This window comes from Parasteatoda tepidariorum, chromosome 9, assembly GCF_043381705.1.
Source record: "Parasteatoda tepidariorum isolate YZ-2023 chromosome 9, CAS_Ptep_4.0, whole genome shotgun sequence".
Taxonomy (NCBI): Eukaryota; Metazoa; Arthropoda; class Arachnida; order Araneae; family Theridiidae; genus Parasteatoda; species Parasteatoda tepidariorum.
The window spans coordinates 23,530,312-23,557,382 of record NC_092212.1 but is presented as its reverse complement, the minus strand read 5'-3'; the positions used below and the strand labels follow the sequence as shown (position 1 = coordinate 23,557,382).

General features: G+C 31.4%; 2 protein-coding genes across 2 annotated transcripts in view; one reads left to right on the top strand and one right to left on the bottom strand.

The window, feature by feature from the left end:
* LOC107454775 (alpha-tocopherol transfer protein-like) lies at window positions 1-25,913 on the top strand. The gene is made up of 6 exons (XM_043053087.2): window positions 1-162; window positions 7,140-7,328; window positions 12,436-12,681; window positions 16,296-16,486; window positions 22,829-22,939; window positions 25,618-25,913. The coding sequence occupies exons 2-6, from the start codon at window positions 7,169-7,171 to the stop codon at window positions 25,783-25,785; spliced, it is 876 nt and encodes a 291-aa protein (XP_042909021.1). The 5' UTR covers window positions 1-162; window positions 7,140-7,168; the 3' UTR covers window positions 25,786-25,913.
* Window positions 1-27,071, bottom strand: part of LOC107454778 (clavesin-2) — a 356,878-nt gene that overhangs the window by 172,870 nt on the left and 156,937 nt on the right. The window lies entirely within an intron of this gene.

Here is a 27,071-nt window from a genome sequence, read left to right as displayed (position 1 = left end):
AGTTGCTTCTGAATTTGCATTTTTTGTTTGTGACGTCTAACTAAATAAATATTGTTATGCCTCATTATTTTTATGCTTTTTTTAAAAAAATTTCCATTATTCGCTATGTTTAAAAGGCAGAGAGTGAAACAAAAAATAGTTTTGAAGCTGATAAATTTTGCCGTAAGTAATATTTATTATTTAATTATAACCATTATTTTTTGTTGTATTTGTGTTCCAAAAGAAAAACACAACCTTGCCGTTAAAAAGCTTTGGAACTCCAATCGATAAATTATAAATTTTTATTAATTCAATGTAAAGTTTGTTTCGGCACTATGCTGTGTAGTTAGGATGTTAAGGAACTCTATGTGCTTGCAAGAGGAACCTGGTTCAGTTTTAAAGTAGGTATATTAAAGAATAAATGTAATGCACATATTTATAAAAATTAAGAATTACACTTTTGACATTTTTGTTAGTTTTGTGGTAAAATTTAAGCACGAAGAATGAATTTAGTAAAACCCATTTTATTATTTATTTGCTGTTAGCCTCATGAAAATAGCAATTGCTAGTCAATTAAGGGATTGGTGTTCCGGCCGTTAGTTAAGGCATTGTTCACACAGTTGGTGAAGAGCTGGAGCTGTGAGCTGGAGTAGGTTAAATCTGTCTTGGCTGAATGTCCTCTCGTTGGAGAGGTGCCAGCTCAGGCGTTGTCCATGTCATCTGGCCGAGGTCAAAATTACTAGACTTCCCTAACATAGAACCCTGAAAAACGGGGCTGAGTGATTGGCTATGGTTGGGTGATTTGAACCAAGGAATTTCTCTAAAAAACAACTTTTTCTAAAATTTAAGATTTATAAGGAATACAATTTTCTTCTATATTATCTTTTCCAAATGAGATGTCCCAGATTCAAATCACTGCTGTAGCTGGCTGGACCGAATTCTATTCCTTTCTTGCATCGGCTACAGTACCAACGTAAAATATCCTCAGTGGTAGACAAATCACGTCTTAGAATCTTATTGAACTTCGGAAAACCGATGGAGGTCTTCGTGGTTTTCCTCTGTAATGCAAATGCAGGTTAGTTCCATCAAAATGTTTTTCACGAAGGCCAGTTTGCGAGAATGCTTTATCCTGGATTTTCCTTGTCTTCAGGGATTGGTTCAATATTGCAAAGCTTTAGAATTAAACATTGATAGTCGTAAACTCAGAGTTGGGACGATTGTTTAACGAGGTTAGAAAATGAAATTATTTTTTAATTTTTTATACAAATGATCAATTTTGTAAATAAAACTTGTACCGATATTGCTAATATTCCGGTAATAAATTAAAAGATGAATTACAGATTTCTTTTCTTTTCTTAAAATACAATTCTTTTAGTGTCATTTTTTTAAATCATTCCTTAGTCAAAAGGGACGAAAATGTACATTTTTGTATTGATGTGGAAGGTATTTTAGGGAAAGAAAAAAGTGGTATAACACACATAGATAGGTCCCTCTAATATTAATATAAATATGATGACAACGAATTTACTGTGTATTTGGGCAAAGTTTTAATTCTCTGCCGAAAAAGCATTTTTTTGTGTTTATTTAACGTCAATATTTAGTTGCGGAATTCCAATTTATTCGAAAGGTTTTGCGAACTTAAACGATTTTTCATGATTATCTTTTTTTTAGTTTTTTCTTGCTTTTAATCTTGATTATTTATTTTTTATTGAAAAAAACTTATTTTTCTCAAGCGAGATCTTTCTCGCTTGGTTACATATATATATATAATACCCATAGGAATATCCTGTGGTATTTTTTATGACGAACCTATGGCAAATTTTCGTAAGGGGTATTACTCTGTGAGGAAATTGGCCTGCTATATTTTTTTTTGCAATTTGACACTTTNATAGGAACCGTTTCTCAATAGCAATGTTATAATTCTCGGTATCAAATAAAATTACTTCAAATTTATTTATTCTTATTGATTCACACAATCTGCATTCCTTAAGTTAAATTTTTTTCCAAACACAGATGTTTTTATGTACATTTAAATTTAAAATTAAAACTATTACTTGTTACAGTTAGTTTAAAAAGTTATACATTTATTTAGTTTAAAAATAGTTTAAAAATACCCAAAAAAAGAATTTTTACTTTAGTTTTTAAATTTAACATTAAGTTTCTCTTTAAAATGAAAAGCTCCTTAATTAAGGCAACACTTTACAGTCAACGTCACACTTTGTTTTCTTGGCGAATTATTTAACGTAAAAACTGTAGAATTTAATGATTTATATCTTATTAATTGCATTTTTTTTCAACAAAATAAATATTAAATGTTATTTTCTAAGTTTTAAATCTATCTGTTAATAATCTATTCAGCCTATTTGGCCAGTTACATTTCGGTAAGCTTCCTCGTCACGCTAAAAGCAATTAAAATTTGTTTTGACCTTCAATTTTCATAAGCTTCTCTGACGACGATAACATTGATCTCACTACATTGTAATAATAATTTATCTTTCTTTTTTTTAAAATTTACATACAAAAGTTTCCCTTTAGACGTAGAAATGAAATGCCGAATCTTTTAAAACTCACTTAAAATATTGGAATTTGGTCATCGTAACAAGTAAATTCATAATTGTTGTGTTTAGAAGCATATGATGCAAGCTTTTTTATTTCAAGTAAAAGCCGATAAAAAGAAATTATTAACCCTTTAATGGGCCTTTATTTCTAGTAAAGGTAAATTAAAGTATTTCTGGAATTGAAATTGTTTTAAGAACAGTAATTGATATTAAAAAAAACAACTCATTTAGTTTATAAAAATGCCATTTTTTTGGTGATAAATATATTTAACATGATCTATTAGGAACTTACTGACTTTTATTTTTCTTTATTTATAAAATAAATTCCTTAAATGCTACAAACTTCTAAGGGAATTATGTATTTTATAACTTTTATGCGTTTTTTAAAAGTGACAAATGGTTATCAATTTTATTCAAACTCACTTCAAGGAAGCTGAAGTTATTAAAAAAACGGAAACCTAAATTAAAAGTGGTAAAACGTGGTGGTAAGTATACTTACCACGGCCTTCAAAAGGATTAAATTCCGTATTATAATATTGACGCCACTTTTTACATTTTTCAAGGACAGTGCAAACACCGTTATATATCTTTTTGCTACAATAGAAAACAACATCAAAGTGGTTTGAAATTCCAATATTTTCACTTAATTAGAAAATATTTTCCTGTTTCGGTGGATTTTTATCTCAAGTGGTAGCTTGTTTTATTGGTTTTACATACAAGGGGTGATCAAATGAAAAGGTACGAAACGACACGGTGGGTACAAATGTAGACTTTATTCAAAATATACACCATAGGCCGGTGCACAGCGATCCCACTGATGAACATGCCGCAGGATTCCTTGTTCCCAGAATTCATGTGGTCTTGACGAGACCCAGTCCTTCACAGCGTCCTTGAGTATGTCGTCCGAGTTGAAGAGCTTCCCTTTCAGGTGGACCAAACACATGGAAATCACTGGGCGACTAGTCCGGATTGTAGGGCGGATGGTCCAACGTCTCCCACCTGAACTTGGCCAGTTCCATGTGTGTGAGTCTGGAGACGTGTGGACGCGCTTTATCATGGAGCAGAACCACACCCTCCGTGAGCAGCCCCGGTCTTTTGTTCTTGATGGACCTGCATAGGCGTCAGAGTGTCTCACAGTACACATCGGAGTTAATGGTTTTTCTGTGCTCAAGGAAATCGGATAACACCTCGCTGCTCCTCAATCGTCGAATTTTGCAGCGCGAACGCCATCCAGTCCTCATACGGACTGCCGCATCATTTGGAAGCCGCTTTTGATAAGAGCCTCTGCTCTCTCCTGCTCATGCGGGCACCAGCGCATGCTCTGATCCCAGTTAGAGACTCCAATCGCATCCCGAGATGTCTCGCTACGTTCTCCCATAGCGGAATATGCAAATATTTAACTGTTACGTTTTTACGTCGTTTCGTACCTTTTCATTTGATCACCCCTTGTACATAACATGCAGGCTTGTGAGCTCAATTAAGACTTATGATATTTTGCCAAGTAGAACATATTCAGAAAAACAGCATGCAGATACATCCAGGTTTACGATGGGATACGACCCCGCTGCCTCCACGTTACCGACTGTTTGGCGATCAACACACGGACAGGCAGTTTTTTACCTTACTCGGGTGTGAGGATTTCGCATCAGGAATTAGTTTTGTTTTTAAAGCTACTGATTATTTCAAACTATTTAACAATCACAGTGTTGACGTAAATTATCCACAGTGGTAGAGGGGTTATGGGTTAGAACCTCCATGCCGTCGGGTTCACAGTGGGATTTATTTTGTGTTTTTTCTTTCCATGTAACTCAAATGCGGGTTAGTTCCATCAAAAAGTCATCCACGAAGGCTAGTTTATCATAATGTTGATCCAGCTGGGTTGGGTTCAAAAATTATCAGGGTACGAAGTTGAACATTGATAGCTGTAAATTCAGAATGGGCTCGGCTGCTCAACGATTATAAAACTAAATTATCTTTTTAGCTTAGTTTATTTCTTTGTCTGAATTTGTATGTTTATACTGAACATAATTTTATATGCGTATATACTTGTCTACTCCTTTAAAAATAACACATAAAAAACCTATGACACATAAAAAAAGACATAAGAAAAACTTAATTACTTAATTAATAAAATTCGCTGTTTAAAAACACTTAAATTATCAGAATGGAAGGAGTGAGATTTTTCTAAGAGAAAAGCATATCTCATAATTAAAATTCATGTTTTATATAATATGAAATATAGAAAAAAAACTAAATTCAAGAGATTGAAAGAAATTATATCTTTTCTAGAGATGCCAACTGCTCCAGACGCGCCTAAATAATTTTAAAAAACGGTATATAATTTCAAAGTAAATTTACAAATATTTGATTAATTTTGCTTACTTTTTAAAAGCTTTAGCATGTTTTAACTAAAACAAAGATGCGAATTATATAAGTCTTCGAATTATTTAGAAATAGTGGTGGGTAAAAACCCAATAAATTGCATTTATTAAACGAAGAATCACAATTAATAAACTACCACTCGAAAATATTTATTCGCTGTTCGGAGCACGTAGGCATCTCTGCTTTTTTTGTTTTATGTGAATTAATTGAAGAACTTAAAGGAATAACTTAGTTCGTTCAATTTAAAGAAATCAGTTCAGTTAGATATACGAGGAAGCTATAGAAAAAACTTATTTCTGTAAACAATAAGTCTTACTTTAAGACTTATCAGAATATGAGGAGGGAGATTTCTTGAACAGAAAGGCATATTTAATAAACAAAATGCATGTTTCATATAATTTTAAACATAGTAAGAAATTCAACGCAAAAAGTTGAAAGAAATAAAAAATTGCAACTATCAATCTATGTTTACAAGCTGTCATACAGAATCAAAAGAGCTCCAATATTTATTTATTTTTTCAAACGTTAATATTTATTTCAACTTCGTAATTTTTTTAAAAAACTAAACTGTATATTTGAGTTTATTTCAACAAGTTAAAGACTGAGTAGCTTAAAAGAGAGAGAAAAAACTTCACGAACTTAAATAATCATACGTAAAAAAATATCCCAGCTTTTATTTATTAATTGCCGTACACAGAAAACCAAAAAATGCATTCATATTTATTCCATACAGATAAAATATTACACATATTTGCATATGTTCAATATTAGATATAAGGTCATTTGTTTGCTCTTTCTCTTAAAGTGTAATTTTCAAAGGAACAGATGAGTGTAACATATATATATACATGTATAAACCTATACGTTCTGTATAAAATTGTACATTCAGACATAAAAAATATTATGAAAATAATCTGTAGATTTCCGAACAAAACTAATTTCAGATTTGAAATAACCGCACCCGAATTAGGCATAGGTTCAGCAAAAAAAAATTTCCATTGTAATTTTTATTATTTTAATACCAAATAAAACGAATTATTTTGTGATTATCATCATTTTACGATTATTAGTTAATATATACAAATATTGTATTATGTATTTTAAATTATTTAGGGCTCACATATTAGTTCAAACAGCATTTTACTGTACTGGAACTAGAAAAGGGCTCAAGAATTTAAGTATTTCTTTTTTTTTAAATTTTACAAACTACAAGTTTATTAAGTAACTAATTAATATTTTTGTAATATTTTTGTTTCATTGCATTCCATTGAATCTAATTACTAACGTAAAATCCACAAAATTTTTTGGCTTATAAAACAAAATACGAGGTGCATCCAGAAAGTAAGTTTACCCAATTTTTTTAAAAAAAGAACTCACACTTTCAGAATCATATTTAATTCCAAACAAGTAAACCAATGTTTCAGCTATTTTTCAACATAGCCGCCACCAGAATTGATACACTTCTCGTATCGTGGGATCAACTTTTGTATCACTCTGTCGTAGAACTCTGCCGCCTGTGAATGGAACCAGCATGTGACAGACGTCTACGGTTACTGTGAAACACTGCGGAGATTGTGACGAACCATTCAAAAGAAGAGTCGTGGAATGCTTACTGCAGTTGTTGCGCTCCTCCATGACAATGCTTGTCCACATACGGTACGATGCACGGCAACTGTTTTGACGGAATTTAGCTGGGAGTTGTTTGATCATCCACCCTACAGCCCTGATATTGCTCACGTCGATTTTCACGTTTTCTTGCATCTCAAGAAGTCCCTGTCCTCCGGTGAGCGTTTTGGCAACGACGAAGAGCTGAAGACGTCTGTCACACGCTGGTTCCATTCACAGGCTGCAGAGTTCTATGACAGAGGGATACAAAAGTTTATCCCACGATACGACAAGCGTCTGAATTCTGATGGTGGCTATGTTGAAAAATAGCTGAAACATTGCTGTACTTGTTGCCAATAAATATGTTCCTGAAAGTGTGAGTTCTTTTTTAAAAAAATTTCGGGAAACTTACTTTCTGGATGCTCTTCGTATACGGATCTCTCAGTTCAGGTTGAATTGCTTTTTTTTTCTCATTTTACATAATGCAAATAAATCTGAATTTAAAATAAGTAATTCTAGTTTTTTCATCCGAACCGGGAATACAATATGAATTATTAACTTATTACTGCATTATAGTTATTTTAGAAATTCAATATATTGATCATATTTTCTTAGGTAATTTCTGAATTTTTAAACCTGTGGAAATGGATGACAGCTATGACATTCAGATGGAAGCTAAGTCATTCTTGCCTTACCGAATGGGATATCTGACGGAATGGATGATTGAAAAAGCAAAAGAGGAACTGAATGAGACAGATGAAAATCGTATTCAGGCTATCGCAGAATTAAAACGATTGATTGCAAGTGAGATATACTAAAATAAATAATTGCATGAATTTGTATTTTCTTGTAGGGCCAGGATAGCCTGGTCGGTAGGGAGCTGGGTCCTGGTCCGAGAGTTCATGGGTTCGAACCCCGCCGGCCGAAGACTCCCCGTGCAATAAAGTGAATGATGCACGTTAAATTTGTCGAGTCGCAAAAGTCCTCCATGCTCAAATAACAAATCAATACCTCTGGGGGTACTGGATTGGAGATCAATCGTTCTCTGATTCAGGTCAAAATTACGATCTGTGGATGAATGAATGGGTCCGCCCTTAAACGGGTATGTCAAACGGTGTGGCAGAAGTCGAATTCTCGGCCATAGATGGCGCCACTGAAAAAACAAGAGCAATCGCACCCCCTCTGCCTAAAGCTGGCATATGTCAACAACAACAATAACATTTTCTTGTAAATTAATACAAGTCAAATTTATTTTAAACTTTTTGAAACTTTTTAAACATTAAAAAGGAAATATTATCGAGAACCATCTGCGTTTACTGAAAAGATTTGTTTCACAGATATTATGTAGTCCGGGAGACAAAATTTATAAAGTGACTGTACATACCTTATCCAACATATAAGTTTGTATAATATAGTGTAATATAAATTTAGATATTACGAAGGCTTCAGTTTCCAGAACATATGTATTTTTGGACTGTTCCTTTTTTTTAAGGCAATTGGTGAGATTTTTTTTAAACTTTTTAGACAGTTATTTTTAGTTTCTTGGGGGGGAGCTTTTTTTTGTTTTAGGTTTTTGTTATAAGGATTTAGAGTATATTTTACGCTTTGGGTTTTTTCGGTATTGAAAAAATGTTTCATGTAAAATTATTATCCGTGTTAAATTGTCCTAAATTGTAATTTTGAATCGATATTAATTAAAAAAATGAGTTTAGATACCAATACATATTATCGTTTTCCCGGTGTCTTTACTCGAACCTTTTAAGTCTTTAAATTTTTTTGTATAAAAGACTGACTGTTATTTTTTTTTTAAATCTCTAAGGTCAGAACCTAGACAGTGACTTTACTTAGAACAGAAGACAGTTATCCCTTCCTCCATAGTTTTAGAATTTGTTTGTTATAAATAATTCTTTTAGTCAATATATATATATATATATATATATATATATATATCATGTTAAAATCTTTTAGAATTGATGACATTTTTAACAATACAAAATTCGGATTTATAAAAATAAAGAGAGGAATTTAATAACTTCTTTCTAGATTTGATACTAACAATTTTGAAATCATATCAAAGGATTGCAATATTTATTTGTTATTAACTATAGTTGTCGTCACAAATTAATTTTTAAAATCAAAATCTTTATACATTTCTTATTAAAATCTTTATAGATATGTATTAAGATATGATTATTAACTAAAAATGTATTTTGGTGTTAACAATAGCTAAAATGTTAATCTTGATATTCGATATTTTATGTCAACCATTTTAAATTCTTATTTTAGGAAAATTGAAATTTTAAGTTTTTAGTAAGTCATTACTTAAATCAAAATTTTAAACTTTTCAAATTAAAATGTCTCTAGAGATGTATTGAGATATAATTATCAGCTAAAAATATATTCAAAAGTTGACAATAAAGAAAATTTTAGCATTGCTTATCTATTATCTATAACAACCATTTCAAAACTTTGTTGAATGAAAATAAGGATTTGAAGTTCATAGCAATCCATTTCTCAAATACAGTTCTTTTTTTATTTTGACTTGTAACGCGACATGTTTCGTAAATGATTAATAAAATTTTCATGCATAATATAACATCTTCATTTTAGGTGCCATAGAGATTTGAGTTCAAAAATCTAAGTTCACCAGAAAGGTCAGAAGAAGTTCAAGTGATTCATCAACTTCAGAGAATGGAGAGATCATGGAGTCCCAAAATTTGTCTTTATGTCTGGAATATGGATAATTCTAAAATAAAGAAATCATGTATACTGCGTAACTATCATTTCCAATTTCCGCAACTCGCTATTTTTCGCAATACACTGGCGATCAAAATTAAGAGATTTTTTGTATCTCGTCGATAATTCCAGAAATATCGAACCGATATAAAGGACATTCAATATAAAGTGAGGTAGATGAAAAGGACAAACAAAATAACCATTCAACAGTTACAATGCATGTGCCTGAACACGCGTTATATCCATTGAAGTCGCATGGTATGAAACAAGGATTACAATATCAAACAAAGGACTGGTTTAATAACAAACAGAAGTATCGGACTGATATAAAGGACATTCAATATAAAGTAAGGTAGATGAAAAGGACAAACAAAAACCATTCAACAGTTACAATGCTTGTGCCCGTACGCGCGTTACTCCCATTGAAGTCGCATGGTATGAAACAAGGATTAGAATATCAAGCAAAGGAGTGGTTTAATAAGGGGTTTGGAATCTACAAACTTTAAAAAATTTAGTTCGTTTTTTTTTCTCTTATAACCGTCGTTGAACAGCAGACCCAATTTTTTTGGTTTACGACTAATGTTCCCCTCTGTAGATTTGTGATTTTGAACCCAATCCTGAAGACAAGGGAACTCCTGGATCAAATATTGAGAGATATTTACCTTCGTTGAGGACTTGTTGATGGAACTAACCCGCATTTGCGATACATGGCGAGGAAAACCTCCCATGGTTAGACTGATGGCAAGGAGATTCTAACCCATGATCCGCTTATCACTGAGGATATTTTATGCCAGCACTGTTGTTGGTACGAACCGGGGGCTAAAATCGTATCGACTGGGGTTCGAACCCGGTTCACTTCATTAGAACGTGAACGCTTTATTCCCTAAGATACCACGGCCCTGATACAAAGGTTTAGAAAAAATTACGGAAACACTTCTATACTAACTCTAGGTAAATAATATTTCTTTCAAATGTTTTGGAAGATTTTTCATGGCAAAACTGTTGAAACAATTCGAAAGATCAGGCTTGAAGCTTTTAGAGATGATACTTTTTGCCCATTCAAAATTTAGTTAGACCAAAAAAGTTAAAGACCAATTTGGTATTTTCTACTGTTGGCTACGACTCTGGTTTTAAATATCACAGCTGTTTAATTTCGGATCAAATTATGAATATTTATCGTAATAATATATGAGAAACACAAATGTCTTTTTTCTCCATAATAAATTTTAATAACGAAATAATTGAGCTACCATCCTTTCCTATCTTAAAAAAAAGGGAAGAAAGTTATTTGCAATTAACCCATTTACGACAGTCTGTCTCTTTCATGAATTATAGACAGAAACTGGTAATTCGACTATACCTTCTTTTAATTTTATTTCGGTGAAACAAAGGCATTTCTGTTCACTGAAATATAATAGTTATGTAATTAAATATATTCTAATATGATTTTACCGGTATGTCTGATCCTCATTTGAAAAATTAAAAAGCGATTGACAATTTCAATGTAAGAAGTTAAATTTAAATTAAAAGTAAATAGTACTTAACTTTCATCTTTCAGTTTAATTTAAAAACAGCACCGTGATCATTTTTAGAACTAAATGTTATTGCTTATATTGTTAACATAACGATGTAGTCGTTTTATATAAAATTAAGCGAAAATCGTAACTCTCATATTAATATTTTAATAGGAGACTTTGACCCTTGCATTACACCCATGTATTTTATTAAAACTAAAACGGTAGTCACATTGGAGAAAAAAATTTAGCTCCAGCACTAGTTATTATCTGCCACTTTTTACAAAATGGTACATTTCACACCGCTACAAAGCGTTGCGCAAAAGCAACGTCATCGGGGATTTGGTTTAATCTAGAGCCCCTGAATTAGACAGGCCGACTTATCATTTATTGTTGGAGCAAAGAGCTAATATAGGCACAGCGAATAAATATTTTTAAGTGGTAGTTTATTAATTGTAATTCTTGGTTTAATAAGTTCGATTTAGTAGATTTTCATCCACCACTATTTCTAAACAATGCGTAGGCTTATATAATTCACCACTTTAAAGTATTTATTACATGCTTTACTTGTTAAAAAGCAAGCAAATATTGTCAACTATTTGCAAAATTTACTTTGTAGCTATTTACCGTTTTTTTAATTATTTTGCTGTATCCAGAGCAGTTGCCATCTGTATAATAACATAACTGATACTAACATAACGTTAACTTGCGAACTTGTTTGCTCCAATATTGCTTGATAAGTCAGCTTTGATAGTATAGGAGCCTTAGGTTTAATCTATAAAGGGACACTTTAAGTATTAGTAGGAAAGAATGCATCAAGATGTGAAGAAACATTACCTCCTACATCAGAAGTCTCCACACGGTTTTTAATAAGTAGTCTGCGCAGACTATTTAAAAAGTTAACCACTTGTGCGCATGAATCCTATAAAAGAACTCCACATATAACAGCTCTGAAGGTATTTGAATGCTTTATAAATCGGGTTTTTTATCGGCAAATTCATTAGTCTATAGAATAACTCTTAATCATGAGAAACCCAAGCAATTTTAAGTTAAGTTAAAAAAAAAACTGCTCCACCCTTTACACTCATCTAATTTACAAAAATATTTGCAGTCCACCTCGTAACCTTAAGTATCAATCGCTCGTGACCAATTAGATTCATTCGAAAGAGAGGGCGTGTAAACACATTTATCGAAAAATATTTTGGTCTAAGTAAAATAAAATAACAATATGATGTGTTTAAAGAAAACCCCGCTTTTGTTTTTTAAAGCTCGCGGTGAAGAAATTGATTCCCAAGGACAGAGGTTATCCATTTACATTAGTTGCCCGTTTCCCGGATTTTTGAATAAAAATTCAGTCGACGTGCAGCCCAACAACAAGTGACCCAACCTTCTGACATGGAAGGTGACAACCGACTCATAACCCACCCCCTCTATGACCTATGACCTGGTGTACAAGGTATCGTNTAATTCATGTTACTTTATATCTTGTTGATATTATAAATGTTATTATTATTATTATTATTATTATTATTAAATTGATTGGAGAATATTTATTATGATGAATCATTGTACGTCAAGAATTTTCACTTTTGATCTTCAGATTCCTCGAACAAATGACTTTCAATTTTTAATTACAAAATACCAACCATGTTACATTTCAGAGAAAAAAACAATAGATGTTCCGAATGATGACTTATACTTGTTGCAATTCTTACGAGCAAGAAAATTTCATCCAGTGAGAGCAATGGAGGTGATAAAGAATTTATATGCTTTATTTGAGGAATTTTCCGATATATATCCTAAAAATCTGGACCTTGAACAAGTAAAACATCTCATGGATACTGGTTCTGGCAGTGTTCTTCCTTATAGACTTAAGGACGGAGGTGCCATTTTCTTTTTGAAACCTGGTAGGCAATGCTTCTTTTTTACAAATATTTTGATCTTCAATTCAACTGATATAATAGTATAATAATAATAATAACCCTAGGGAACAAACGTTTTTGTTGTATTTATACAAATACTTGATTTTACTTAGTTCGGGTGTGGGGATCTTAAATCCGAAACAAGCCTTCTTCCGAAAGCTACTGATTTTTTCACGATGATATTTGTTTCTTTTACTTTTTCGTCTGAAAATACAAGTTTATAAAGAATATAAGCTTATAAACATGCATATACACTAGTCTGCTCCTTTGAAATCAACATTTAAGACAAAAACATATGACCTTAACTTAAAGCATCATAAACTGAAATGTATTATCGGCTCCTACTGCCGCACTCTACGTACCAGAGAAGTAGGAACGCTTGATTTTCATCTTGTGAATTTTAAAAGAATCCTGGTTCGGGCTATATTATTAAATTGGATACAATTTGTAGCTTGAAGAGAACAACCGATTGCAGACTTAAAATCAGCGATGAGAGGTACCTAAAGTCTGAAAACTAATCCGATGGGACGGAAAAAAATAGTACCCGTGTGTGTTATTAGTCACTCTCTAAATATTTGTTTCGCACTATTTAGAGAGTGATTCTCTAATAATATTTTTTCTAAATGATTTCTAACAATGATAAATTCTTTATATAACGTTTGTTGTAACTCAGAAATTTTATGCGCTCGTTGTTTTGAGGACTACATTAATTATATACTCACTAGTTTGTGTAATCATTAGTAAAGATAATAAAATAATCTTTCTCGTTTAAAGCATAACCCTTTTTGTTGTATTTATAGGAGAGCACAGAGGTAAGTGCTATTTTCTACTAAACTTTTAATTTCTTATGTGCTTTTTGGTCATGCATCATACTTGAGGATTATCAACTCATTTTTCCCAACGGTTATAAAACATGTTAATACAAAATTGATTTTACAATGAAATAATTGTTAACAAAAGCTACATTTCTCACGATTAGCTTTAAGCCGGCCAGTCTGAGTAGGGGTCAGGGAACTGACCTTGTATCAGAAAGGTTCTGGGTTCGAATCCCGGACAAGGCATGGATGTTCCCTCATCCTCTGCACTATCTGTCCTTACTGTGGGAGCAACGTTGGCCCACCTAATGTGGTGCCACTGAAATAGTACCCAACAAATCCGCCCTTATATGCCTGAATTGTCGAATGTCAACGCAGGTGGGCATTGGAAGGAAAAAAACTGATAGCTTTAAGAATAGCTTTATAAATTACACTGCTATTAAAGTACAGTTTGAATAAACAAAAGAAACTTATTTTAATTCTATCAAAAATTTAATTTAAAAAATTTAACTTAAAGAAAAATTTATAAATTTTCTCCTAAAAATTCCTTTTGAATGCTTCTTTGAAAAAGCGCGTTGAACAAGTACTTTTTAATTAATAATTGCGTAAAAATTGGTGATTTTATTAGTATTCCTTACTATATTTCATGGCGTTTTAGTTGATCCTCTCAATCTATTAATAAATCGAAAACGAGGAGTCATCTTTTACATCCTCCTTAAAATCTTGAATCTTAAAAACAGTAAAATTTATTTTTGAATAATGGACTTATGAGTTGTAATAGGAAATATTATTATGTAATGTAAGTGAAATGAGATCCTAGTCCTCGCAGCACAATCCAAATCGTAATTATGTTCAATGTAAGTTCAAAATGTTCAAAAAATTAATCAATCTTCTGGTATTGAAATATTGACTGTGCTTGAGTTTTTGAAACCGAAAAAAAACTTTCAAAATAGGAAATCCTGTTAGAAGTTGAATACTAATGTTCATGGATGCTGCCTAACATATAAGTAATAAAAGAATTACCGATCTTTTCTTGTTTTATTTTTGTGAACTAATTGAAGAGCTTAAAGGAAGAAATCAGTTTTTGAATATTAAGATATACGAGGAAGCTGTTTAAAAAACCTATTTCTGTTAACAATGAGTCTTATTTTAAGACTTATCAGAATATAAGGAGGGATATGAATGTAACAGAAAAGCATATCTAATAATTTAACTGCATGGTTTATATTACATCAAATATAGTAAGAAACTAAATTAAAAACGCTGAAAGAGATTATATATTTTCTTGTTTTATGTGAATTAATTGAAGAGCTTAGAGAAAGAACTTGGTTTAACATGAAGTAATCAATTCTCGAATGTTTAGATATGCGAGGAAAAAAATTGTTTAAAAAAATTGTTTCTGTTAACAATAAGTCTCATTTTAAGACTTATTAGATTATAAGGAGGGATATGTCTGTAACAGCAAAACATATCTAATTTAAATGCAAGATTTAGATAATATCAAATATAGTAAGAAACTAAATTAAAAACGTTGAAAGAGATTTGAAAACGTTTTTTGTTTGAAACGTTGAAAACGTTTTTTGTTTTATGAGAATTAATTGAAAAGTTTAATGGTAGAGAGAAGAATAACATGAAATAAATAGTTCTAGAATATTTGTTGCATGATAATGCCAGAACTCATTTTATAACTCACGCTCAAAATCAGATCAGAAGATCTTTTGGAGGAGAACAGATTGTCCAAACCCCGTACAATCCAGGGATGGCCCCTAATGATTTTTAATTTATTCATGTTTTCAACTGTCATTATGTTTCATAGAAGTCATTAATTATCTACCTATGGTATGTGAAAAGGTTGTAGTAGATGCACAGCATAACCTCATTTCTGCATGAGATTTTCTCATGCAGAAATTCATACTTTGCTCATATTCATACTTTATTTGTACACCTATCGGAAGTTGTAAATTATTTACCTTAGGCATTTCATTTCACACAATAAGATATTATTTGCCAACCTAAAGTGTTTTATTTTATACTTCATGGAGGTTGTTAATTAGCTACGTAAGGTGTTTGGCAAGGTCATAAAGCGTGCACTCCATAACCTCATTTTTACCTGATGTGTTTTATTTTTACACCTATTGTAGGTTATTATTCATCTACTTAAGTTGGACAATTATATCCTAAGGTGTTAAATTATTTTCTTAAGATAGAAAATTAGCACCTTCCAATAAGTATAAAAGTAAAACACCTCAGATAGATATGAGGTAAAACTGTGTCTAATTCAAATATTAGCAAATATACTTCATTTCTACTTCAAAACCACCTATTTTTGGTTAGGTTTTGGCCTTCACTTCAAATGACGAGGATAAGAATGAATTCAAAACTGGCTATCCTTACAGATGACAGTCTTCCATGTATTATATATACAAAAGCTTGTAGAACATTTCGACAAATGTTTAAACAAATATAAAAACTGTTGAAAAATGAAGAGACATATTATGAATTAAATTTTAAAAAAAACTTTTGATGGTAAAATTGTAATCAAACCTTACTTTCTGAACATCCCTTATATTTTTAACAAATTTTTTAGCCCAGAAAAATTTTAACCTATCTATCATTAAGTGTGATCACCATTAATCCGTTAAAATCTAATTTTCAGATTACGCTTTACTAACTATTTTTTACGGCAGACAAATTCATTACCTTTTCAGTTAACTTGAATGAAAAAAAGATATCAAAATATTCAATTGCTTCCTTAATATTGTAAATTTATTTTATTAATTTCAGCCAATTGGGATCCTGATAAAATTTCATCCAAAATAGGAATCTCCGCAATAACAGGTATGTTGCTATCTATAGCAGTAGATCCAGCAACTCAGGTATGCGGAGTTCATTTTATTTATGATGCAACGCTTAATTGGAAGCATTTCAAAGTTACCACCCGAAGATATTTAGAATTATATTCAAAAATTTTAAGAGTAAGTAGTAACATGTATGTAGTTGTTGTGTATATTATAGAAACTACGTTTAAAAGGAAACCCATCGTCCAAATATTAAAAAATAAATCATTTTAAATTCTCAGGGCTCCAAAATATTTTAAGTAAGTAGAAAAATTTGGACTACGCAATGTGTTTCTTGTTTTATTAAACTCTTCATAAAATATTCCCGATTATCACAATAATCCTAAAATTGATGCAAAATAAATGTTCAAATGAGCACGTACAGTGATTCTATAATAATGACAAGCTTTTAGCGGCATACAGCCATGATTTCCAGTGCAATACTCAATCCTTATGATTTGCCCTGCTTCTCAGTAAATTTTGAGCCGCTGTACTGTATCAAAGTTAATGTAGTGGATGCATGACTTTCAATACTGAACTTCGTAGTCTATCTCAGAAGACAACTAACTAATCAAGTTTTTTAGAGTACCTATCCATGAATGGATATCTGCTCTTTCATCTAAATTGAAGAATATGTGGTGGAAGGGAAGGGAGGTGCTGCGTTAACATTAAGTTAAATCTCAGAATGAACAATAATTGATAAAATCAAGTCTGGGTCATACTTAAAAATAAATCGCAAGTTGATACATAATAAAGGGAACAAATTGAAGATACAGATAAGAAGAAAATATTTACACTATTTACAAAATCAGAAGACAAGCACGGCTGAAAGCCCTTATATAGCAAGACGGAAAAGATAAAAAACTGGTACGTAAGACATTTCATTCTAGCATTGTTTTCGAAAAAATAAAATATCTGTAACTATCAAGATTTCTTTTGTAATTTTAGCATATATATATAAAACTGCTTATTTACCATGATAAAGTAGATATTGTTGATAAGTTTAAAAAAAAGAATAAGTAAACTCTTCCCAAGAACTAGTTATAACTGAAAAGGTTTTACTACCAGCATTTCCTCTTTTCCGTCTTGCTTTCACCCCAGAAGACAAGTGAACTTCGGAATGAAGTATTAATGATTTTTTTTTAAATCAAGGTTAACCTGTAGTGCCCTTATTTAAAAAAGAAAAATTTAAACAGATTTCCCCTGCATTAGATTCCCATGGGTTAAATTTCTAACTATTTCTATGACCACCATTGATATTTTGAGCTACAATAATGGTCGGTGCAAGCTGTAAGTAGAACATGAAACCTTTAGGCACTTAACACTTTTCGGAACAGCAAATTTTGATTCAATGTTTAGTCAAGTGGGGCATTCGCTAGTGTAAACTTCGACAATACTTTCTCAGCGAAGCAAAATACTTTTGCAATCTTTGTTGTTTATAAAATAGTGTTAGCCTCAATTTAAACGCAATTAATTATTACAACTGTATATAAGATGAATCGAAATAATATTCGAAGTAATAATGTATGTATAGAAAGCAGTAGAAAGTTCAATCGAATTAATATGCAGAAAGAACATGAAGTATTGAAGAATCTAAATTTAATAAATAAATAATCTCTGAAGTCATCTTTGTCTGGTATTAAAAATATTCTTTCATCTACCCTCTTAAACTGGCTTGTTTTCTAAGTTGCACCGAGTTCAAAACTTTTATCTGTCTGTTAGACTCAGACGTTGGACACAGCTCCAAAGAGCAGGGAACATCGACTAGAGGTCTATTGTACCCAAACCCTAAATCATGATTAACAAGAAAGCTTTATAGCTAAAATAAAGTTCCGTAACCGTAAACACCTGATAGGAATGTTTTGCAGTTCCCGGAGATTTACGCAATGTTGCCCTAAATGCTCAAATCTTTGAGCAGAATAGACCTCATAATCACAAAGCAAATGTCGTAAAGTCTCCTCCTCAAGATGACAACCTCGACACAGAGCAGTGTTTCGCAAAGTGTGGTACGCGTACCCCCCAGGGGTAATGGAACTGTTTAGCTGGGGTACGCATTCTGATTCAAAATATTTTGCAACAAGCGAAAATTTAGAGGAAAAAAAATTGAAAAACAAAGCCATGAAAATTTGCGATTACGTATTTTTCTATTGGGTATATTTTGCACAGTTAACAACTAGTAATTAGAGGTGTCAACAGCCAGTTGTGATTTTTAACTTTTGTGCAATTTTTTACAGTAAAAAATGCATTCATTTCTTCATTAGTGGTACACAGCATTACGAAAAAAAGGCTACACAAAAATCATAAGTTTGGGAAACACTGACATAGAGGATCAGATACAACACCCATTATGTATAAGTTTCTCCTGAGGGTGTAGTGTCCAGTGAGAAGACCAATGATCTTCCTCAAACTGTCCCTGTTTAACTTAAGAAGCTAGGACAGTCGCGATTCAGCTCTTTAGCCTGCCTCTGACCATCCGAGTTGCGCCATTTTTCCCTGCGTGTCGGTCAATATTGTTTTGGAAAATTCCCCTAGAGCACTGGTAAAAACCTAATGAAAGTCCAGTTTTTAATGTTTCTTTCCTTTTTCTAATTGAAGAACGGTATTTGAAGCGTAATTCAGCTTCTCTGATATGGTGCTATTGTTAGCATAGTGCTTTTAACCGTCCCTTTAAGAAACTTCGATTGAATATTTTTATCAGACGGAATATTAGCGACTGCGAACTTAGACAGTGCATATTAAGTAAACCAACATATTTTAACACTTTACTGTTTAAAAAATAGTGGTTGGTAAACGTTTAAAAAGAATAAGTTTCGCATTTATAGTGGTTTGGATATTTTGTTGAATTACATGGGGTGGACTAAATAACGGAAACACTTCTATACTAATAAATTTGCTTTTTTAAATTATTTTTTAACTTCAGAAGTGTTTAGATCATGCGAATTCCCATACTTATCAATGAAGTTTAAAGGTTTAAGGAGCCAACAATAAGTTACGAATGAAAAATGATTTTTTTGAACACCGAATGCTAGAAAATGTAGCAATAAATTTGTAACTTGTAGCAATTATTTTTGTTATTGCATGCAAAAATTGCACAAAATTTCAAAAGCCTGGCTTAAATATTTATGGAAATATGATATGCACCTTTTCATCAAAAAAACTAACTTTTTTGTCTTACGTTTTTTTTTTTTCCATTACTGTTAAAATTTTCAATAAAATTACATTTTTACAGAAATTTAAAATGAGTTAAAAAATTAATGTTTTAAAATTTGAGAAAAATTCATTTAAAATTGTGCAAGATATGAATATTTAAAGTACTTCTTTTATATTGTGCATGAACGAGAAAAACTTGATTTTTTTCCTTAATATTGCCGAAAATCTTATTTGGCATCTACTAAAAAGAAGTCCGAATTGAATATCATCAAAATTTTAAAATTTTCAAGCACTTTTCTAAGTAGTTTTTTTTTTGTTGGTCCTTTTCAAAAGAAACTCAATATGATAAGGGGTTTTCCACAAATTTCATTCTGTACTATTAAATAAGATTTGTTTAAAAAGACAATGGCATTGTCGCTGTTATCCCCATTCAAGTATCTTTTCTTTCGCCTGTTCTCTTTCCTTATACAATAACATTTACGTGTATGAACGTTTATTGCAAGGCTTTATCACTGTTTTTAACTTTGTCATATGACACAAAATAATATTTTTTAAAAATCCTCTTATCATTGAAAGTTTCTTTTAAAAAGTACAAAAACTACTTAGAAAATCATCATGCATCATACTTCTTTTTTTTCCTCTTCAAAAGAAACTCAATATTATAAGGGGCTATCCACAAATTTTATTTTGTACTATTAATGAAGATGTGTTAAAAAAGACAATGGCATTGTCGCGGTCATCCCCATTAAAGTATCTTTTTTTTCGACTGTTCTTTTTCCTTATACAATAACATTTACGTGTATGAACGTTTATTGCAAGGCTTTATCACTGTTTTTTAACTTTGTCTTACGACACAAAATAATATTTTTTAAAAATCCTCTTATCATTGAAAGTTTTATTTGAAAAGTACAAAAACTACTTAGAAAATCATCATGCATCATACTTCTTTTTTTTCCTCTTCAAAAGAAACTCAATATTATAAGGGGCTATCCACAAATTTTATTTTGTACTATTAATGAAGATTTGTTAAAAAAGACAATGGCATTGTCGCGGTCATCCCCATTAAAGTATCTTTTTTTTCGACTGTTCATTTTCCTTATACAATAACATTTACGTGTATGAACGTTTATTGCAAGGCTTTATCACTGTTTTTTAACTTTGTCTTACGACACAAAATAATATTTTTTAAAAATCCTCTTATCATTGAAAGTTTTATTTGAAAAGTACAAAAACTACTTAGAAAATCATCATGCATCATACTTCTTTTTTTTCCTCTTCAAAAGAAACTCAATATTATAAGGGGCTATCCACAAATTTTATTTTGTACTATTAATGAAGATTTGTTAAAAAAGACAATGGCATTGTCGCGGTCATCCCCATTAAAGTATCTTTTTTTTCGCCTGTTCTTTTTCCTTTTACAATAATATTTCCGTGTATTACAATAATATTTCCGTGTAAACTACTTAGAAAATCACTTAAAACTTTTTTAAATTTTAAGATATTCAAATCGGACTTTTTTGATTGTTGGCAAATACGATTCTCTACGAAATTTAAAAAAAAATTCAAATGTTTCCCACGCATGTGCAGTAATAAAATAACTACTTTAAATACTTATATCTCGTTTATTTTTTAACCAATTTCTCTCGAATTTTGAAGCAATGATTTTTAAGCTAATTTTAAATTGCTCTAAACAATTTGTTTAATTTTGATGAATATTTTAAAAGTTATAGCCAAAAAAATTCACTTCAGAAAATTAAATTTTTTTTTATATAAAAATGTTCATATCTCCATACATTTAAGCTACGCGTATGAAATTTTGTGCAATTATCGCATATAATAAATAGTTACACATTACAAATTTATTGCTACTTTTTCGACATAGGGTATTGAAAAACTCTATTTTCTGTTTGAAATCTTTTGTCGGTCCCTCAAACCTCTAAAAACTTTAAACTTCATTGATAAGTACGAGAAATTGCACGATCTAAACACTTCTGAAGTTATAAAATGTTTCTTTTAGTATTTCTTGAAAAATATGAAAAAATTTGTTAGTATAGAAGTGCTTCCTGTTTTCTGACCTCCGCCATGCAGTGTTGCCAGACAGACTACACTGCACCGAATTATGTTAATGAAAATAGACTTATTATAAACATAAATTTAATGTAAAACAAATGAAAGATTTATTATTACAAGAAGATACTATATCACATTTTTATGTTTTCATCTTTCAAAAAATGACTAAAAAAAGAACATCGTATTTCTCTTCTTTACAACGTATTACTCGTATATTTTTTAACTTAGGTTTATTTTGTTAAGGCTACAGTGGACCTTTATATTGCCAAAAATTGATAAAAATTTCGGGTTTTTTTTTTGGACATATTTAGACACTTGTTTCATTGCTTTTTCAACTGAATTTTTTTTTTTTTAAATTTCGTCATTTTTTGAGAAGTTATAGGGTAGTTTCGTTTTCACATTATGAAGCCACGCCCCTTTTCTTACACAAAAAGCTGTTTTTCTCAAAATTGAAATTTTGTTATGTTTCACGTATTCAAAATGTTCCAGTCGACTTTGTTTTCATCCTATTGAGATGAAATTTTTTTCTAGTTATTTATATGTATATTAGATTAAGTTTATGCATTTGTTTCTGTTTTATAACAAGTAATAAAAGAGTTATCGGGTTTCATGTACCTAACGACCTTTATTTTGAAACAAAAATCTACATAAAATTTGTTTTTTGGTCATAAATTTAAAATAAATTTAGGAAAATTCCTATATAATGCATAAAGCTTTTAACATTTATCTCTAAAAAAAGAATATTAAAAAAAAATAAATAAAAATTTTAATTTAAGCCGCTGGGAGCATTTTAAAATTGATGAAATTTTTTTTAAAAAATTTTAAATTTCTCAAAAATGGTCCAAATATTTTTTACAAAAATTTTTGCAAGGGCATATCTTGATAGAATACATAAGTTATAAAAAAAGTTTTAGTGTAGCATAAAAACTAAAAAAAATTTTTTTGAACGTCCACTGTAGCCTTAAGGTGATTTTTTTTAAATTGAAGAAGAAGCTAAATCGAGTAAAAATTCCCTATTTGATAGTGATATATAAGAGAAACATTTCACTTCCCATGTCCATGCATTTTCTCATTTTCATTATTTAAGATGGTCCTTGATATTGATGGTCCTTGATGATGGTCCTTGATATTGATGGTCCTTGATATTGATGTTTATTCAAGCTTTTTTATTCTTGAAAAAGGAAATTTTTATTAAATATTTTAAGTTCAATTTTTCTGGTAGAAATATTTTAACAAGAAATGTTTTTATCTTATATTTAGAATACGTTACCTATTAGAATCAATGCTGTTCACGTAGTCAACGAATCAACCATATTTAGATATCTTTTCAACATTTTGAGGATGTTTCTTTCTAATAAAATCACAAAAAGGGTAAATATTTTGTTATTTGTTTCTGATCATCACTTTAAGTTAAAGGATTAAGTTTAAGTTAAAGGATTTTATCACTTTATACGGTGAATTGTATATTCCTTTAACTTAAAGTTAAAGGAATATTTAAAAATAACTTCTTTATGTTGTTCAAGTTATATTTACTTTCGTGGATATATCTAATTCTCTCTTAGGAACTAGAATTAAATTATTATTTTTAAATCACAAATATAATCTTAAATTGATTTTTTCTGGTAAGATAAACTTTCATTTCTTATTACTTTCAAATCATTTCCGAGAGTTTTTTTAACAGTAAATATTAATTTAACTTTGCACTTTTTCAAAAAAGTAATTGTTAATTTAGATTTACCGTAATGTATTTACGGAAACTTTGCGATGTTTTATGTACTACTTGTTTTAAATGTTTGAGAGTTATTTGCGACTAAAGAAAATTTTATTTAAGTTAATTTACTTTAAGTCGTGAAAATAGATTACATTTTACTGTTTCGTGATCATCGCCACTAATATGCTTTTTTCGAACCCTTGTTGAAACTGATGTAAAAAAGAATACACACAAATGCGTCAAACTATTACTTGTATAATTAAAGCAGAAAAACGCAATCCAAATCTGATGAATCGCAGTTAAAAAAGAGAAATAAAATTATTGAAACCTATTTGACAGCCAAATGAAACTTGTAGTCAAATAATTATCTCTCAATTTCTATTTTCCTGGGGTAAATTGATGGCATTCCCCTAAAATGATTTTTTAGATTTCGATAGCGTTTTTTTTTTCTCTTCGATTGATTCTTAATCATTAACCCCAAAAGTGAGTGTTATTTAGTATTACAATGACAGAAACACCAAGAAAGAGTTTTGCTAGATAAACTAAATTTGGTATGCTTGTTAATACAACTAAAAGATGATATCTATTCAAATTTAGTGCTTGGTGCATAAGTTTGGCACTGGCACCACTGTGAACATGCAAATTGGGATTGCTTTAAATACGTGCTATGCAGTTCGTAAGCGTTATTTTTCGATAAATTCTGACATAGTGAGTTGCTGTTAGTCAAGAATGTCTTTAAGTAGACGAAGAAGTCATTATCAACAGATCACTGACTTTGAATGTGGTCGTGTAATAGGGCTGCGAGAAGGTGGATTCTCATTCCGCAATATTGCTGAAAGACTAAGAAAAAATGTATCCACTGTGCATTTGATTTGATTTTATAACCGTTGTTTGACAACCGATCCAATTTTCAGTTTGCGACTAAAAATGTTCTACTCCGTATCATTGGAATTTTGAACCCAATCCTGAAGACAAGGTAACTGAGTCAAATATAGGGAGAAATTTTCCTTAGTGAAGCACTTTTTAGTGGAACTAATCCGCATTTGCGTTACATAGAGCGAAAAAAAGAAAACCTCCAACGGTTAGCCTGACGGCAAGGGGACTCTAACCCATGATCCGTCTACCAATGAGAATATTTCACGTCAGCACTGTGGTCAGTGCGAGTCAGATATGGAATTGCCGAGATCCGAACCTGGTTTATCTCATTGAGAGGCGAGTGCTCCATCCCCTGAGCCACCACGGCTCCACTGTGCATGATTGTTGGCAGCAGCTGTCAAGAGTAGCTAGTGCTCCAAGAAGACCGGGTTCTGGGTGGCCACGGGGCACTACTCAGAGGAAAAATTCTGTGGAGCACCGTACTGCGTCTGCATCAGAAATCCGAGTTTTAGTTGGCACTGCAGTAACACAACTAATTCTTACAAATTGGCTACTTCAACTACAGCTCCCAGCAAGACGCCCTGTAGCTTGTATTCCATTCACTCCAAGCCACTGCCGTTTACAGCGTGAGTGATGTCGAGTCAGATCTACCTGCAGGATAGTGTTGAGATCTATTGTGTTTTCTTATGAAAGTTGGCCCTGCCTTGGTGCCAGTGGTGGCCGTATATAGGTTAGAAGGAGGCCATATGAGCGTCTGCTACCGACCTGTCTCCAACTTAGACACAGTGGACCTACACCTGGAGTTATGGTCTGGGAAACATTTTCTTATGGCAGCTGAAGCTCTCTCGTGGTTATTCCACGCAATTTGACTGCAAATTTATGCGTCAACCTGATAATTAAACCTGTTTTGTTGCCATTGATGAGAAGCATTCAAGGGTGTATTTTCTAACAGGATAATGCTCGCACTCATAATGCTGTTATAACCCAACATGCTCTATAGAATGTCGACATGCTGCCTTGACTTGCTAGATCACCAGATCTTTCACCAATCGAACACGTATGGGGGAAACATTGAACGAAAACTTCAGCGTCATCCACAACCAGCATTAATTATCCCCGTATTGACAGACCAAGTGCAACAGTCATGGAACTTTATCTCACAAGATAACATCTGTATGACAAAATGCATGCCCGATTGCATGTTTGCATTCAAAATTCAGGTGGCTACACCGGTTATTAATGTACCAGTATTTTACATTTGAAATGCTCTTTTTTCTTAATTGCATTTGCCTGTGATTTCGCAACTTTATGTTACGCAGACAAACGCATTTTGAAATTTTATTTCTCTGCCATAATTTCTTTTGGTGTTGGGATTTATTTTCCATCAGTGTATTTTCGACCTGGATTCTAAAAACTAGCGTTGATTACCGAACAACCCATGTATAATGCTTTGTTTATTTAGTTCCACTTCCATGGCAGTGATATGGAGCATCTGCATAAGTACATACCAAAGGAGTGTTTGCCTCCTGATTACGGTGGTGATAATATCAGCTATTCTGCAAGTGATTTTTGTAAAAAGGAAATGCTACCATTTCTGGAAAGATACAGCGAAATGTTTTACAAAAGTTAATATTGTTATCAGAATTTCTTTAAATTATTAAAAATTATGCAATTTTTTATATTATAAGTATTTTTAAGATTACTTTTGTTATAGATATATGACCGAATTAGATAATAAAATGATATTTTAGCATTGTCTCTGATACTTGTTTTTTACAAAATTTCAGTTTGATAAACTGTAGAATAGTTTGTTTGCCTGTTATTTATGTTTAGTGTTTAATTTTCCTTTTTTTCCCCTTTTATCTGCAAAAACTTGCAAATACAGTCTACAGTGAAAGTAATTATGATAAAGTCACATAATAGAAACCATTAAAATTTTTACTGTCAAAAATTTATTGACAAACTGTTAACTCCAATCACAAAACATACTGTCAACTTAAAAAAAAAGCACATCCAACTGTTTAGCTCTGAAGAGTAAGGATAAAATATCATACCTTCTTTCTTATCTGCTTAAATAGATAATGAGTTACGTACTAAAAACACAGAGCGAAATAACTATATATTTATTTTCACACATCACATCACGAAGAAAATCTAAAGAAGTTGTGATCCAGAGTTTCAATAATAGCATAATAATATAATTAGTTCTATAATCTGGCAAATATTGGCCCCCGCTTCACCTTGTTTCCGCACACTTTTAACTTGACGATCGTGGTCAGAAGCAAGTTTTCTCAACTGTTTATACCTGCCATATAAAATTGAGCATCAGTCGTATGTTCAGAAATGAAAATTATCACATTTTGACAACTTCTGCAACCGTCATTAGCTCACCGCACCATTATTTTCCCTCACCAAACGAACAAAACACAGCTTATATGTTATCTATAATATTACATTTTCTTTTTAGACATATTCAACATAACAATCAAATGCATTAATACACTTCGTGCTAATGGTGTTCCTTTTTTTTATTAGTGAAAATGTGCAGGACCAGACACTCAACCGTCACGAAAATATTTCGTAAATTTTCTACCCAATTCAGAGATGCCAACTTGCTCCGGAGTCTGGATAAATATTTTCCTGTGGTACTCTTTATTTTAACCCCTTAACGATCGGTTAATTTTTAAAAAAACTGTCATAAAAGTACCTATTTTTTTGGCTTTTGTATCTGTATTAGCGTATTTGATTAGTGCTGCAACTAGTTTAAAATAAACTAACTATCTACAATTGCATTAAAAATATCCTGGTACTGCCATCAGGTGTGTAAAATGAGAAATAAAATGTTTTCCGGGCAAAAGAAATGAAATAATTTTATTCTTATTTGACGTTACTACTGAACATCCCACCCCGTCATTT